Source organism: Micromesistius poutassou (assembly GCF_964030765.1).
Source record: "Micromesistius poutassou genome assembly, chromosome: 12".
Lineage (NCBI taxonomy): Eukaryota > Metazoa > Chordata > Actinopteri > Gadiformes > Gadidae > Micromesistius > Micromesistius poutassou.
The window spans coordinates 16,480,893-16,498,817 of NC_140282.1; the positions used below are offsets into that span (position 1 = coordinate 16,480,893).

The 17,925-nt window shown below is 45.5% G+C and overlaps 1 protein-coding gene across 1 annotated transcript in view; it reads left to right on the plus strand.

Annotated features, from left to right (window-relative positions):
• The window catches only part of ankrd11 (ankyrin repeat domain 11), a 150,597-nt gene that overhangs the window by 122,194 nt on the left and 10,478 nt on the right, over window positions 1–17,925 (plus strand). Inside the window, exons 5-9 of the mRNA XM_084475992.1 lie at window positions 9,553–9,726; window positions 10,685–10,885; window positions 12,404–12,546; window positions 12,854–13,001; window positions 13,240–17,662. Coding sequence (XP_084332118.1) covers window positions 9,553–9,726; window positions 10,685–10,885; window positions 12,404–12,546; window positions 12,854–13,001; window positions 13,240–17,662 — 5,089 coding nt within the window. The remainder of the gene's footprint in view (window positions 1–9,552; window positions 9,727–10,684; window positions 10,886–12,403; window positions 12,547–12,853; window positions 13,002–13,239; window positions 17,663–17,925) is intronic.

Sequence of the window (17,925 nt, forward strand, 5' to 3'; positions counted from 1 at the left end):
CTGACCCCAGCTGGCTGTAGTGAGACTTCTTTATCCAGACTCAGAGACACTCCTGTCTCCCTCTTATCAGATAGTTCTTGTTTGAATTTGTTTGGTCATCATAAGAACCAGTACAAGCTGAATGTATCAGTAGTGCTCTTTAGACTGGTGTGCATAAAACAGAGGCCTGCTCTGTGTGCATTATAGATGTGGGAGTCTCAGTGTGGTAGTGCTTTGCAGTTCACAGGCCCCTATAGCCTTTTCACATGTCCTCCGCCTTTTCACTGCATTTGTATATTCAACCGTGAGGGTGATTCACACTTATTCACACTTGATGCTTTATATATATCTGGACATCGATGTTGTTCCAACATCAGTAGAATCAAGCGGGGGTTTAGGGAGGTGGGCTTGCAAGGGGCGGGATATGACGTAGGGTCTAATTTCACAGGAGGCGGCATAAGGGCGGACGCTGTCACTCTAGTTTGTTTTGGTTTGACCGCAGACAGCATGGAGGCAGAACAGGCAGAAGTCATCGCGATCATCTTATCTGTTGCTGCAACGATGCATCATATATTCCATTGCATCCACAACATCTGGAGCATCGATCGATGAATGATTGGAGCATGAGTGAGTGACAAATAGAAGAAACAACGAAGAAGAAAGGCGTCGCAAACAACTGTGTAACTGGAGAAAGAGGGCGTCTTTTTTTGCTTAATTTCACATTTAACAAACACTGGGACAAATGTAGTTGATTTCTGTGTTTAACTGAGGAAACAGGGAGTGGAAGGCTGGGACCCTATAATGTTCAGCTAACTATTGTAAATAATAGTAAAAACAAAAAACATTTTCTATAAATTTTCTATAAAATTGTATTATTATGTTACACTTTTCCTGCTGTCGGCTCCCAGACCGTAGTCGAGGAACACAGGGGAGACGTTCCCTCCAGGGCCGATGTTCTCTCGGGGTAACACCCTTCACTTTGACTGGCAGTGGGTCTGCTTATAGGTCGGAATATGGTCGGAATGAAGCGGCCACCGATTCTTGACAGGCTGGGTACTTTACTCTTAGTTTCACTAACTTTACAGTACACGTTTGCACAGACACAACCGGACTCGTTCATTACTTCATTAAACTGACACACACTACCGCTCGCTCTCGCTCTCAACGGAATATATGATGCATCGCTGCAGCAACATTTAAGATGATCGCGATGAGTTCGGCCTGTTCTCCCTCCGCGCTGTCTGCGGTCAGACCAAAACAACCTGAGTGACAGCGGCTGTCCTTATCCTGCCTCTTGTGAACCTTGACCCTAAGTCATATCCCGCCCCTTGCAAGCCTACACCCCCTAAACCCCCCGATGAGTCTACTGATGTCTGAGCGACACCGATGTCCGCATATCGAGCATCAAGTGTGAATGATCCTCACGGTCAAACCTCCTGATATACAAATGCGGAGAAAAGACGGAGGACATGTGTGAAAACGGCTATGGTGTCTTGCAGGTGCCTCGTACAAGTTGCAAGTGGGGAAATCTCCCAACTTTCTTTCTTTCTCACGGAGGAACGCCCCCTTTTGGTCAGTCCCACTCAGAATTCTGAGTATACCAAGTTCAGTGAGGCTGACCGTACGACTCAACAACAAAAATGGCTGCGCCCGTAAAGAGATTTTTTTCTTTGTATTTGTACCACGTTGATCCTTTTAATGTTTTAAATGCTCTTACACACTTGATTACATTTCTACTTTATTACGGTCACCAATTTATGCATTGCATGCATTGCATGCATTGCATTGCTGTGCGTGCATTACAATGTAAAGTTGTGTTGTTTGTTTTCAAGCTGGTTTGCTAATGTAGCTAACAATAACAATGACTAGCCAATGACATGACACAATCTCAAAGACAAACGGGAACGCTATAAGTGCTACAAGCCAGGAAATCATGTCACAAGAGCAACTCGTGCAAGGCATCTGGAACACACCATCAGTTCAGATTGGATGCGTCTCTTCAGGTGTAATGTATTGTGTGGTGGTTTGTGTAAGAGTATTATGAATTGGCAGTGGGTGTTGTCATCATGTGCTGTTTTAGGATGGTGTGATGTGTTGGATTGTGTAACGGTGTCTTGTGTTAGTGTGGTGATATAGCACATTCTGTCTGTGTTAGTCTGATGTAGAACATTGAGAGTGTAGTGCTATAGTGTTTGCAGATCTTGTGTGTGAGGGTATTTCAGTGTAAATCAAATCAACCTTTATCAACCACCCCCCCAATATAGCGCCTTTTGTGCAAAATTGCAATACAAGGTGCTTGAAAATAAAATGAATTAAGAGAATACTGAGCTAAATAGGTATGTTATAAGGTTTCTTTTAAAGGTGTTAACAGATTGTGTATGCATCTCTCTACGTGTGTGTATGTGTGTGTTATTTTTTATAGTTTCATTGAGATCCAGTTTGTTAGAATCAGTATGGTGTCTTCAACAAAGATATCAAAGATGCATTTGCTGTTCATTTTGTGAGCAGAATTACACAAAATATCAATATTAGTTGCAAACATAGCTAAATTTTACACTGTGCAAAGTTTCAATGAAATTGCACAGCATCACTAGTTCTATTCGAGATAAGAAAATGTGAACAAAAAACCACACACTATACTAGATGACGGATCGGCAGAAAAAATATAAATTGTAAATGGATTAAATTGCCTTATGACCAGTCATATAAGGTACTAATGGTGCCTTACTACCATTAGTAGCAGGTATGGGGGAAAGGTGAAGAATTATTGGGAGCAGGTACTTAGCATGGAACTTTCAGAAACTGTTTGGGTGGGTGTCCTGGAAAGGATTTATAGCAGCTCAATAAACTCCAGACATTCCTTAGTGCCGTTTAAATGAGTCCACAGGCACACTACTAAAGCCAGGCTCCGTGGCATATACCCTAACACTTCTCCTTTATGCGATAAATGTAAACAACAAACAGGGACTCTTACAGATCAGTTTTGGTCTTGTTCCAAGTAAACTTTGTTCTGGTCTCTTATATTCGATAACATTTCAAAGGCTTTTCGTAAAACTATTAAACCTGACCCACTTCTTACCATCTTTGGTTTAGTGGTGTTTAATACCAACATCACAAACTGAAGGGCAAGCCATGTCCCTCTGGACTCTGTTGGCCAGGCCAGCCCTCTATCCCAACAATGGATTAGAGAGCTAGGCAATGTATGACACATGGAAAGACTCCGCTATAAGGTGCACATAACTGGTACGCAAGTACGCAATAATCAGGGATGCGCAATGCCACTTGTGTCACTACAACTCTTTTGCATAACGGGAGATCGAAATAAATCAAAAAAACTAAATTAAAAAAACATTGAGCACCTACTTTGGCGGCCACCTGCAAAGAAAAGGCAAACTTTTTTTTAAAGTGGCTCCAAAACAAATAAGTGCACTGAAATGTGCGCTCATGTGCGCTGTGCACCGCGCACACACTGGAGAACTGCACAAAATCAGCTGATCACAACGTTCCTTTTGTGAGATATTCAAACGCTCCGTGGTCAAGCTACTGCAGTTTGATAAAAAAAAAAAAGGTGCAAAGAGGAGCAAAAAACACTGCTGTGCTTAAGAAGTTATGTATTGAAAATGGAATCTCCTTTGTGAAACTGTTTCATAAGATCAGATAAAAAGTTATGTGCACCCCGACTACTAATAAAGAAAGAATCTTCCAAAAGATATGGCAACCTCTGCTGGACAAATGGGCGAATAACGACCAAAGTGCATGTACAAGTACCCTAGTACCTAGTTGAGCTCATGGCTCTTCTCTCTTTTTCCTGAATTTGTCTGGTGCTCTATCTTGACTGTCATCATTTAGTGTCTTCTCTCTTGCTTTTCTTTTACTTTTTGTTTATTTTTGTATGCTGGGTGGGGGGTCGGGGGAGGTCGGGTTAGGCCTTGTTGTCTTGTGGTGTTTTTGCTGTTGAAAATTTCAGAAAACTGGAAGGTAAACCTGTGTATTGTTGTCCTGTATAACCCCTAAGATTCCTTCAATAAATCTATATAAAAACAAAATATATATATATTAGTAGGTAGGGGAAGCGCCAGTCGTCTCTCTATTGCGTGCTGCAGAGGCTAAGCACGTTTGGTGTTCCTGTGTGCGGGCATGAGGAGAGACTGTTATTTTCACTGATCTTTGGCCCCTGCCCAGCTATCAGTGATACCCGAATTCTTTGAGTACAATTTGCACAATTTGCTCTATTCTGTAGCTTGGGAAACCATAGGGATGCAACAATAATTTGTTGTGTCGTTCAGTACGCCCCCTACGATCAAACCGCACACAGGAACTGCTGCATTTTCCTATTATTGTTCGGCCTATTTTGCTGCAGACAAGAATACATGCACATTGTACATTCAGAACCACAAAAACAATTTTGAACCTCAGAATTTCCATGTAGCAGATCAGCGCTCTGTATGCAAATACAAGCTGGAGAAGAGAGGGGTAACAAACTAAATGATCTCCGCTCCAACATGAAAATTGCAAGACAGAGAAGCAGATTTGAAGAACCACTTTCACTCTCCGTTTCTCTTTTCCTCCACTCTCCATTCATGCTGTGTGGTAACATTTTGGATTCAGTGCTCAAAATGATGACGGGATAAGAAGGTCGTAAACAAAGTACAGTCTGCAAGCATCTCTTTGCCACTGGCTGCTACTAGTGTGAAAACATTTCTAAGATGTCTCATTTACTTTGACGTCACCCGGCCGTATCACTATGGAGAGTCCACTCGTGAGCGAAAACATAATCTCTCCCTGCTAACTTTCAACAACAATTTGCGACAAATTCTATGAAACATAAATAAATTACTAAAGCAGTCAGAGTATAAATATCCAAAGATATGCAGCCCTATACGGTGGTTACTGACTCTGCATTTCGTCACCTGATGAAAACGTTTTTACCGCATTACAATGTCCCCTTCCACACACATTTCGGCAGTTAATTAATTTACGTACTCTATGAAACATCACAGAGAATAATTTAAATCAAACTGACACAGACACCCTATCTAGCTCTCTACTGATAGTGTTTTTTTACATTTAATATTGCATTAGAGAAGGCAAAGCACCTACAAAGCACCTACACCTACAATACAGCAATAAAAAAATGGTTGCTCAGTTGATGTTCCAATTTGTTATTAAAGATTTTGAACTTGTTTATAATTGCTGACACAAGTATGAAAATAGAGAAGGTAAAGCACCTAAATGTTGTCAAAGCTAACGAGCAATTTAAATGGAAAAGTTTTTCTTTCCTTTATTTCATACAGCAGAGACAGAAACCAGGCCTAATCAGTCATGCTGCATTTTTCTGAATGGAAAATTACATTTGTCAATTGGAAAAATAAGTTCATTGATTAATTATCAATGCACTGTACTGTTGCATCCTTGGTGAACAGGACATAGCATACCGTATTATTGCTGATGCTATGATGAAAACCGGGGGCTATGTTGTTAATGCTTCGTGTGGAACAAATAGCAGCTACAAAGCTAGCTGCTACTGCTGTTTGCTCCACAGAAAGCATTAACAACATCCTGTGGGCTACTTCCTGTCTCTTGTGCCCTCACTTCCTGTTTGTGCAGGTCTTTTTTTGTGGTGTGTGTGTGTGTGGGCTTGCTCTTTCTCTCTCTTCCCCCCACTTTCTCTCTCTTCCTCACTCATCCTCTCTCTCTCCCTCAATCTCTCTTTCTCTCTCTCTCCATCCCTCTTCTCTGTAGACGTACCTGGTTGGGTCGTTTGGCTGTACTAGCTTGGTTAAGCTCAGTCCTTCCGTTTGGCCTCCAGCTACACAATGAAACAGTTAGCTGGCTACATAGAAAAAAGTGCCAGTGCTATTGTTTTTTGTGCTGTCCAGGCCAGGCTCAGGTTGCCTATTCTTGGCGTGTGCACCCTGGTTAGCCCACTGACTTTCCCTCTGTTTTGCCGTCAGAGCAGTTGAAATCTGCCCGGACAGATAGTTTCCTGGCCATCTGGAAGCGAAATGTTGTAATTTTTTCGCTGCTGTGAGACAGAGAACCACTCAGTAGGCTCTGCGAGGACATTCCACCTACAGGCGCACCATTCGTTATTATTCCTGTCTGTCAGTGTGTCTACCTGAATGACAGCTGGGAATGTGTGCCTTTGCGTGTGTGTGCGTCGCTTTCTGTGTGTAGAGCTTCGAGCGTGTGAGTTTGGCCGTGGGTTAGCATGCGTCTCGTCTCCATGGTCATCGCTGAAGTCAATTTCAACACAGCGGAGGTAAAAATAAATAAAAATCAGGCCGTCCTTACAATGAATACCGATCCCAACTCTTTGTGATGTAGCTGTGAGAAAATGCACGTTCATGCCCAGCTTGGCTGTCCGCTATGCACAACACTGCTGCACAATTTGGCTAAATAGACAAGTAAACAAAGATAATATGGGTGTTATGCTCCGTGTTCATTCATACTGCTGTGCTAATCATAAGCACACGTCCATGCCCATGTCTGATATATCTCAATACTCGTTTAAATGGCGCACAACTAGTCCATATCTTTAAGCCATATCAATAACCAGCATTTAGACTAGTCCACAAAAGCTTGTTTCATACAAAGAACCATCCATCCAACCAACACACCAGGCTGGTTAACAAGACTAGCTTGTTTCATTCGGTCACAACCAATGAGCAGCGTTTAGCACGTCCCTGCTGTAGCTAAGGAAAGTCACTGCAGTAGCCTAGCATGTTGTTTTCATTGCAGTGCTTGGGGGAGAGTGGCCTTATTACGCTGCGTCAGGTGCCCAGCCTTGTAAACACATCCTGGAAGCGCTAACATAGTATCTCCTGCAATCTGTCGCTCAAAAATAAATAAGAAAACACTCTTTGACCTCTTTCTGTGGGTACCACTGTCATAGTACTGCTGGAGGAATGTGTCTAAATGGCAAATGCCTCAGAGTATCTCAACTGTGAGAGAGCAAGGGAGGGGGGGGGGGGGAGCGAGAGAGGGAGTAAATGTTGCTGTAAATGTTTACAGATGTTGGTGGAATATCATCCCCACCGTTCCCTTTGACTGTACGTGCTCTTTGGAAAGTCTGTTGCCGACGTGACTCATTAAATATATTTCCTCCACTCTCCATTCATTCTGTTGTTTTTTTCGTAGCTTTGAGTAGTGCTGCTAGCGTTGCTAGTGTGGCTAACGTAGCATTAAACACACTCTTCTGGGCGTTCTTGTCTCAGGATTGCAGTCTGCCAGGGTTTTAGTATCTTAACTGCAAGACTTTAGCTCTGTCCTGTCTGTCTTCAGTTTGCTTATCTGTCATGGTTTTCATGTCATTTTGTCATAGATGATTTTATTTGTCAGGGACACTAAAGACAAAGACGGACAAAGACAACTTTCTTTGGCCAAGTATGCTCACACATACAAGGAATGTGGTCTCTGCATTTATCCCATCCGTGAATTAGTGAAACACACCGAGCACACAGTGAAATAGTACACTACATTAAAAGCATTGCTTTAAACGTGCCAGAATTAGCCAGCACACTCAGTCGTGTGATAATATTGCGCGTGTTTGGGGAGTGTTGCATGCTAGCAGGGCTAACGGACTACGACTTTGCTGTCCTCTGTACACACGGGGTTCCATGCCAGGGGCATGGGTCTGGTATGCTGCCCCCGCTGAAAATACGGCCTGGGCATGTTTTAGGACAGCCAGCTGCTGCTGTCCCGTCGCACCACGTTTACAACCAGCCAGCCAGGCGGGACAGGCTGTGACCTTGGCCAAGGCCTGATCTGTCGATTTGCACACCAATTATTATTGTAACTGCTCCACTGCCACCGCCCTCGCCCCCTTCTCTATTTTGTCCTCCTCTGTCTTCCTTCTTTTCTCGCTTTTATCCACACCCCCCCCACATCTCTCTCTACCACCTTTCGTTTTCAGTTTAGTTTTATGGATTGTTAATCGGTCCATTCCACTAGTTTCTGACCCCTTGCTTTCTCTCTCGCTCTCTCTCTCTCTGGACCAATCAGAAAGCAGTGTGGGTCTGATCTTTAATGATCTTGAGGAAGTCATAATGAGCACCTGGTATTGACTAGTATTGGAGTTGGGAGGTTGTCAGTGTGGTGTAGTGGTCTTTTACATCACACACAGAATGGATAAATATGTTTAAAATATGTCTCTGGTTTGATTTTAACTTAAAGGGGACATATTATGAAAACAACACTTTTCCAGTGATTTGGGCTGTTGTTTTGGGTCCATGGTGCTGCCACACGCAACTTTGAAATAAGTCTACATGCTTTTTTGAGTGAGATATGCATTTCTGAAAGTACCCCGCCTACAGTTACCAAACGAGTGAGTCAGTTTTGGCACCCCCCTCCTACGTAGGAGGGGGGCACATTTGAATACTACCACCCACTTCCCCATCCCCCTCCAATCAGAGCACAGATAAGATTTTGTGGACCAGCGGACGAGCGCTGAGCGGAGATGTTCGCACATTTCAGAAGCGGGGAGATTCCATACAAAAATAGATTGTCTAATTTGTCAGTTTGCCATTTGACTGCCTGGCAGGGAGTCCGGCGGAGCTGCCGCCGAGCTCCCCCTGCCGGAGCTGCCGGACTGCCGCCGGAGCTGCCGGACTCCCGCCAGATCTCCGGCGGCAGTCCGGCACCTCCGCTCCGGGAGTCCAGCGGGGGAGCTGCGGCGGCAGTCCGGCACCTCCGGCAGGAAACCGTCGGCGGCAGCTCAGCTCCGGGAGTACAATCCCTTTCTCCTCCATGTCGCGGTTCAATCTGGACTTCAGGGAGTCCTCTCCCTCAATTCTTCTCAACCATGGCCGAGATAACCCCCACTACAAGTCTTTACGTGTTGTGGAAGTACCAGAGACGTCAGACGCAGTCTTTATGATTCATAATATCATCCAAGGCACACATAGCTTTTGGCCGTGATATTAGATATTATATTATATAGATACCTATATATATATAATATAATATTATTATTATATTATATTATATTATATAGATATAGAGCTCCGGGAGTCTGCAAACGGCAACAATCACTTCTCCTGCATTCTGTGGTTCACTCTGACAGCTCATTGGTCAATGGGCAGCAGCTCATTTGCATGAAAGCTACAGAGACCAGAAACAGCACATTCTGAAGAAACTGAAACAGAGGGGAATAGCAGTAGGCAAGATTTTTTTTCCTAAAAGCTATTTCCAGCAAACAGCTTCAAAAACATGTTTTCTGGAACTCATATACTGTGTTTACTTGTTGGGAAAACACCATAATATATCTCCTTTAATCTGAAATTATAAGCAACAAAGCAAGGTGTTGCTTTTTCAGACTACTCAAATAAGTCAATAAGACTACAATTTTAAGAATCCATGTAATCAATTGTAGGTGAAAAAAGCATGACGTCAGCTGTGTGTTTGCAATGTGTACATCATTTAGTTTCCTCTCACTCCCTCTCTACTTATCCCCCCCCTCTCTTCCTTTCTCTCCTGATCTTCGTCGTGCTCCATCAATCCCTTTCTCTATTCTACATACTACTCTCCTACCCCATCTCATTTGCTCTCCCCCTCTCTCTCTCTCCCTAACAGAGAAGCAGGGTCCAGAGAGGAAGCGCATCAAGAAGGAGCCTAGCAGCACACGGAAGGCGGGCCTGCCATTTGGGATGGGCATGCCGGGCATCCGGGCTGGCTACCCCCTATCTGAACGCCAACAGGTGGCTCTGCTCATGCAAATGACGGCCGAGGAGTCTGTCAACAGTCCAGGTGCCTGCTTAACATTGATCCCACGTCCCCTTGCCACTCACAGTGATCTGTGTGTCTGTGTGTGTGTGTGTGTGTGTGTGTGTGTGTGATCAGTGTGTGGGTGGGGAGTGTGTCTCTTGGAGGGGGTGCTTTCGTGTGTGATCGTTATGGATGGGAGTGGATTGCTTTGAGTGTGGATCATGGTGCGTGCGTTTACATTTTACGCATTGTTAAAGTGATTGTATATGTTTACATCTAAATGTGAAAATCAATATGTTTATGTTTGAATTGGATAAAGCTGTACCTTTCTATCGCCCAATCTGTTTTTCATCCAGTTAGCCTTCATTAAAGAGTCTTATTAGATTCCAGACATACACGATAAGCTTCATCCGTTCCTATTAGAACTGCATTGCAACCATCAGTTGTGTGTGAGCTAGCTGGCATCTCCCACTTATTTTTGACTTCTCTTCTCTTATTCTTAACTCTCTCTCACTCTCGCTCTCTGTATTACATAACCTGGTTGCTGGTATGTTGTGCAAAAAATGAAGTATGGACCAAAAGGGTTTCTCTGGTATGTGATTTGTGTCCCGTTTGAGATTTTTCTCGCACCAGCTCAAACATCACTGTGTTTAACCTGTATAATCGTTCTTTAGTGCATTCCACAACACTTGGAAAGTTCAGGCTAAGCTTGTGAGTTTCAAACAGCACTTGGGAGCAATTGCTCAGCAGAGTTGCTCAGCAGAGTTCGTGATGCAAACGCATCCAGAGCTTGGTTTTCATCTTGTTAATGTGATGAAACCAAACCAGCTCAGGCAGCCTCCCCGTGTAAACAACACAACCCCTACTTAAGCGTGTGCAAGACCATCCTCTACTGGCCATTAGAAGAATCAGACACACTAGTTTGAATTGCAGTGGTTTGAGCAGCAGCCACACTGCGGTTCAACCAAAACACTAAACTTGTAATTTGTTTCCTATGCAGACACGACACCAAAGCACCAGTCGCAGTCGAGCCTGGGCCAGAAGGGAACGCCAAACTCGGCGTCCAAAACCAAAGACAAGGTGAACAAGCGCAACGAGCGGGGCGAGACGCGGCTCCACCGGGCGGCGATCCGCGGCGAGGCACGGCGCATCAAGGAGCTCATTAGTGAGGGGGCTGACGTGAATGTAAAAGACTTTGCAGGTGAGGAGTCACTCTGAGTGATGCACAGGTAGACTGTCCGCTGAGGAGTCACTCTGAGTGACGCACAGGTAGACTATCTGCTGAGGAGTCACTCTCACTGGTAAACTGAGATCCAATATTACGCTTAGTGATAACCAGGTAAATCATCTGTTTCTGAATTGATATCCAGGTGTGAGGTGGAAGCACAAGCTGGTATCACAGCTTTAACGTAATGTGAAGTGAAAGTACATTAGGGTTGCACCGATACCGATACAGTATCATGTATCGGGGCCGATACTTCGTTAAAATATTCGTACTCGTATTTGTTTATGAATTGCTGATGCCATGCACCGATACCACTCGACAGTATTTCATTACATCAAACCGGTCGCGCTATGCGGATGTGATTTGTTGTCCTGCCTGACTTCCTCTAGGGGGAGACAATAAGCCGGAAACTTGGAGATTCTGCCCAAAAGTGTGTGTGTGTGTGTGTGTGTGTGTGTGTGTGTGTGTGTGTGTGTGTGTGTGTGTGTGTGTGTGAGAAAGTAGGCTACTAAAGGATATAGATGTTAACGGAACAGTAGGCTAAGCCAATGAAGCCATGTCAGCGATTTGGGCACATTTTAGGATAAAAGACAAACGACAGGATTAAGGCAGATTGTAATGTCTTAACCTGCGTTGTGTTTGTCTTGTGCGGTAGGGACTGGGACACTCTCAGTTTTGGATGCAGCGGATTTTATTGCCTGCACAATGGGTCATCAAATATACAGACAGGGTATTCAGTATCGGCAAGTACACAAATAAAAATACTTGTACTCGTATCGGTTTGTAAGAAAGTGATATCGGTCCATCCCTAAAGTACATGCTTGCGTCTGTATACAGTATATCCCTGGATAATAAAAAACAAACCCGTGAGGTATTTCTGGACAACGGCGAAAGCTTTGTTTATTGAATAAAATGTTCCACAAAAGTTTGCCGTCCTTCTTGGACGTCCTACATTGTTGCTCTTTGTTCATTGTGCCGCATTCTTCTTTTTCCTTGGATTTATTAGCAGGCTACACTGTGTCGGACTGCTATGAGATCACGATGCTTACGTAGCTACCGCGGCTATCGCCGGCTTTGTCTCTGGCTTAAACCCCGCCCCACCATAAGGGTACTGTCAGCGGTGGAAACGCCAGCCGCAACTGAGCTGGGCCAAACCACACCTTCACTACTGGGCTGAGGCGAGCTGGGCCGAAGCACACCCGCCGGTGGAAATGCGCCAATTATGCAGCTCATATGTATTATAATGCAGTTCCAAGGCACACTCACCGAAAATTATTGTAAAAGGGGATTTTGGAAAGGAGGTTTTAGGGAGTCCTGAAAAAAGAACAATACAGGAACACGTTTGTTTAAAATAAAAGCAAACAACATGTGGCAGAGCTACAAGTTGAAACCACAAACGTCTTATGTTGAAAAGGAAATGAGCTGGCTCGTGTCAGACATTGGTCAGATGTCGGTTGTATGTAACACACCCTGCGTTGATGGTTGTGTGTCCAGGCTGGACTGCGTTGCATGAGGCCTGCAACCGTGGTTACTACGACGTAGCCAAGCAGCTGCTGGCTGCGGGGGCTGAGGTCAACACCAAGGGCCTGGACGACGACACCCCGCTGCACGACGCGTCCAACAACGGACACTTCAAGGTGAGGAGGAAGACCCGGTTCATGGGTGATCCTTTAACAGTGTTTGGGTTTCAGAAAACTAAAGGCCGTGTTCAAAAACACAGCCTTTAGTTTTTCGTAGTTTTAAACATGAAAAACTGTGTGCAGGAACCTTTGTGGTTCCTCTGAGACATTTAATTATACTCATAGCCTCACTTTATACAAGATCTACAATATATCTCTGTATGACATATAACCTGTGTATGTTCTGTGTTGTATATATTGGTATATACGACCGGCTATTTCAACAGAAGCTTGGTGCTTCTTTGCTGACTGTGTTGTGTTCCAGGTGGTGAAGCTCCTCCTGCGGTATGGAGGAGACCCACGGCAGAGTAACCGGCGAGGTGAGACGGCGCTCAAGGTAGCCAACTCGCCCACCATGCTCAACCTGTTGCTGGGGAAGGGGACGTACACCTCTAGTGAAGAGAGTTCATCAGGTTGGTCAGCTTTCATCTCTCCGTCCTCTACCTGTGATGTAATTATTATCAACTGATGGAATACTGGCATGACCTGCACACACATGTGTATCACAGAAAATTGCATCACAGAAAATTATATTGTGTAGACATCTGGCTTGGACAGAGCAAGACATGGTTTGACGCTGTATACCTAGAATGTCGCTTACTGCAGTGTATTTGGCACATGCTCATCTGGTCTTTTATTCTCTATCTCCAGAGTCTTCAGAGGAGGAGGACGCCCCGTCGTTTGCACCGTCTAGCTCGGTGGATGGTAACAACACAGACTCTGAGTTTGAGAAGGGCATAAAGCTTAAGGGGAAGCTCGCCGAGTCGGCCAAGGCCAATGCCGTCACGCCCGTCAAAGATGAGTACGAGTTTGATGAGGACGACGAGGAGGAGCGTGTGCCGCCCGTGGACGACAAGCACCTCCTCAAGAAGGATTTCCGCAAGGAGCCCACGCCTAAGCCCAACAGCTTCACCCCCGTTCCCAAGACGGAGTCGGTCAAAACATATTCCAAAAGTAACTCTCAAATCACACCAAAGAAAGCTGTCCGGCGAATCATTTCGGACAGTAACACTTCGGACGAGGATGACAGGACGTTGGGCTTCACGCCAGCGCCAACACCTCGGCAACCGGCCATAACGGCGAACGCCAAGGCAAGGGACTCCGTCACGCTGAGCACGAAACAGCAGAAGGACAAGAACAAAGTCAAAAAGAAGCGCAAGAAGGAGACCAAAAACAACGTGAGCAAAGAGGTCCGCTTCGGAAAGGTCAACGACAAGTTCACGTCGGACTCTGAATGCGGGGACATGGAGAGCGAGGATGACAAGGGCTCCAACAGTATCAAGGACTCTGCTAGTGTGAGCCTGAAAGAATCTTCTGCCTTCAATGCCTCCTCGTCGTCCCATGGGAACCAAAATTCCCAGAAGCAAGCACCCTCCTTAGCAGAGCAGCACCCAAAGCAGTGGAGGACAGACGGGTGGAAGACGGTCTCGTCCCCGCCTTGGTCAGACGTCAGCTCCCTCTCTGACTCTGTAAGGACCAGACACACCAGTGAGTCTGACTACTCGTCTGCAGACTCCAGCGTGGAGTCCCTGAAGCAGGTGAAGAAGAAGACGCAGGAGAACAAGAAGAAAAACAACAACATCCACAGCGGCGCAATAGACAAGAAGAGCTCAGACATCCACAAGAACTCCAACATCGACAGTGCAGTGTCTAAAACGGACGTTGATGGAAAGGTCCTGAAGAAGCATAAAGTGAAGCACAAGCATAAAAACAAGGAGAAAGAAAAGGCACCCAGCCTGGTTCTTAATCAAGACATGAACGAGAAGTTTGTGAAAAGCTACTCTTTCGACTTTGACGACTCTCGGCAAAAGTCTTTAATAGTGGAGACGGACCCCCCGGTGGAAAGCAAGGTAAAATTGTCAAAACACGAAAAAGACCATTCTAAAAAGGAGGAGAGGCTTTCGAAGACCAAGTCTGAGGACAAGGAATGGTTGTCGGGTAAAGAGCTACAGAGACCCGTTAAGGAGGAGAAAAACAAGAAAACAAAAGAATCCAACAAGGAAAAAGTCAGCAAAGAGGAGAGGGAAAAGCTGACCAAGACGGAGAAGGAGAGAAACCTAAAGGAGAAGGAGAAACCCAAGGAGGAAAAGCAGAAGACCCACAAAGAGGACAAAAAGAAAAAATCGAAAGAGAAGTCCTCTTCAAAAATAGAGAAGAAGAACGAGCAGAAAGAAGATAAACCCCAGAAGGCAGAGAAGGAGAAGAACGCCAAGGAGGAGAAGGAGAAATCAAAAAAGGACAAAACTCTGAAGGAGGAGTCTTCAGAGTATGACACCTACGACGTCAACAACCGCTTCCTGAACCTTGATGACAGTAAGCTAAGTGCCTCAGATGATCACCACGACAGATGGGGCTCGGACCTCTCCATCAGCTCCTCGATGTACGGAGAAGACAGCTGGGATGCTCCTGTCAAGGAGTACAAGGAATACAAAGCCAACAACGCTGTGAAGCTAATTGTGGAGACGGTAAAGGAGGAGACCAGGAGGAAAGACAAAGTCAAAGAGAAAAAGTCAGACCACAGTGAAAAGAGAATGGAGAAGGAGCCCGGCTCCAAGAAGAAGGACAAAGAGTCCTTTGAGAAGACTGGCGAGAAGAAGAAAGACTGGGCTGACAAACAGAAGCTGAACTCTGGCCACACAGTGGAGAAAGAAAAGAAGCGCAAAGAGTCTGCAGAAAATAAAGAAAAGAAGGAGAAGGACACCATCGACAACAGCCGTGACCGCAAGGACTCCTACGAGTTCACAAAAGAACGTAAAGAGGTCAAGATAAAGCAGGAGTCAGCCCGAGAAGAATACAGCAACGATGGTTTATTCAAGGACCTAGAAATCGGGAAATCGTCCGATGTCAGAGAGAGAAACCACTCCGGAAAAGAGAAAGAAAAGAAGGGAAGCGAGGGAGTGGAAAAAAGGGAAAAGACGAAAGCTGACAAGCACAAGGAGAAACCTAAAGATAGGGGAGTGGACCAGGAGAAGAACTCCAACGAGAAGGCTGTAAAAGAGAAGGATGCAGAGCGGGGGGCCAAAGATAAGAAGGAAGGAGCCAAAGACAAACATAAAGACCCCCATGGAAAAGACAAAGACCGCAAGATGTCCTCAGACCAAACAAAAGAGAAAAAGGAGAAGGTTTCTCAGGACAAGCATGCAGACAAAGAGAAAGACTTCTTGGAGGTCAAGAAAGAGGAGAGGAAGCCTGAGAAGATCCGTGAGAAAACCTGGTACAAGATCGCTGACATTTTCACGGATGAAAGCGACGATGAGGAGGACAGTTACAACGGGAGTGTGGCCAAGCTGAGTGATTCGCTCGGCCTGTCTGACTCCCACCGGAAGGAATCTACGCCCGATCAGGATGACCTTGACCATTTCATGTCTGAAAAGGCCCGAAAATACTCCGACGGCAAACACACCACAGAGAAGCCGAAAGACAAGGAACACAAAGACAAGAAAAAAGACAAGACAGTATTTGAAAAAGAGAGGAAAGGCTCCCTAGAGAAACACAACAAGGACAAGAAAGACTCTGTGGATGTGAAGCACAAGGAGAGGAAGGACAGGATGTCGGTGGAATCCAACCTGGACAAGAAAACTAAGCAGAAACTGGTGGGCAGTGACGAAAAAACCAAGAGCAAACACAAACAAGAAAGAAAACCATCCAAAAGCAGTGGTGATAACGAGAAGTCACTCCTTGAGAAACTGGAGGAGGAAGCCATGAACGACTACAAAGATGACTCCAATGACAAGAACAGCGACATGTCCTCAGACAGCTTCACAGACCACGGCCATGAGCCTGTCCTCAGCAGCTACTACGACTCCTCCATAAGCCTGCCGGATGTGTCTGAGGAGAGGAGGGACTCTCTCTCCATATCTACCCCTCAGGATAAGTTCAGGGAGAAGGAGAGGCACCGTCACTCGTCCTCCTCCTCCTCCAAGAAAAGCCATGACAAGGAGAAGATGAAGAAGGAGAAGGGAGAGAGAAGGGACAAGACTGAGGAGATCAGGGAGTCCTACTGTCGCAGGGAGAGCCTGCCCTTAGAGAAGGAGCCCATGCCCCTGGAGGCGGACCCCTACACATTCCCGTATGGCTCAAAGGCTGATTGCCAAGACGAATTCGACAAGACTCTTGAGTTTGAAAAAGAGATGTCCAAAAAGGACAAAGACAAGACAAGCAGTGTCCTCAGTGACAAAATTAAGGACAAAAAGAAGAAGGAGAAACACAAGGAGAAGATCAAAGAGGAGAAGCATAAGTGCACAGAGGGCTTTGGTTCAATAAAACACTCTAAAGAGGACATTAAGTCCAGCTCCAAAGAGAGTCCACAGGTCACTTTCCTAAAGGATCGCTCAAAGGAGGATAGTCCTAAATACGACGTAAAGAAGGAGAGGAATCGAGATGCATTGGACAAAGAGAGCAGTAGGGTGGACCACACAAAGTCCAAGATCAAGGATGAAACCGAGAAGCTGAGTCAGACGAAGGAGGTGGTGCGGAAGGATCACCGCCCGCGAGAGAAACTCCTGGTGGATGGAGATCTCCGCCTCACCAGCTTTGGCCAGATGTTGAGTCTTAAGGACCAGGAGATCGAGGAGCGTCACAAGAGGCACAAGGAGAGGATGAAGCAGATGGAGAAGCTCAGGCACCGATCAGGAGACCCCAAACTCAAGGAAAAGACCAAGTCCCTGGAGGAAGTGAGGAAGAACCGCAATGAGCTGACGGCTAAGAAGCCCAACACCTTGGAGTCTGCTCTCAAGGAGAAAAAGCTAAAGGACGTTGGCCTCCCCGCTCAGATGATGTCGCCCGATCGTAAGCCTGCATCTATGGACCGCCAGAACTCGAACGACTGGATGGAGGGCCACCAAATGAAAGAGAACCTCCCTGCGTCGCCCAGGCCCGATCAGAACAGACCGACAGGAGTCCCCACGCCGACCTCTGTCATCTCCTGCCCCAGTTACGAGGAGGTGATGCAGACTCCAAGGACGCCATCCTGCAGTGCTGAAGATTACCCCGACCTGTTTGACGGGCTGGACTGCCAGAACTCCTCCGCGATGACCATGTCCATGAATGCCTGTTCTCCATCCTTCTTCGAAAGGTATTTCAGTCTATTTGTAAAAAAAAAATGTTGTGTTTCTTGAATGTATGTGTTTTGTCTTAGGTCTTGTTCATTATGCAAGCAAATGTGGCCCAAATTATTTTCTTTCAGATTTTGGCCACTTGGCTTGCAGTGTGAATGTAGCCTTAGAATTGATACGTTTGTCAAAAATTATTTTTGTTCTACTGTAAGCAAATTACATTGTTATACATGTTTGTTATTGTTATACATGTTTGTTTGTTTGTTTTTTACTTGATTCTACT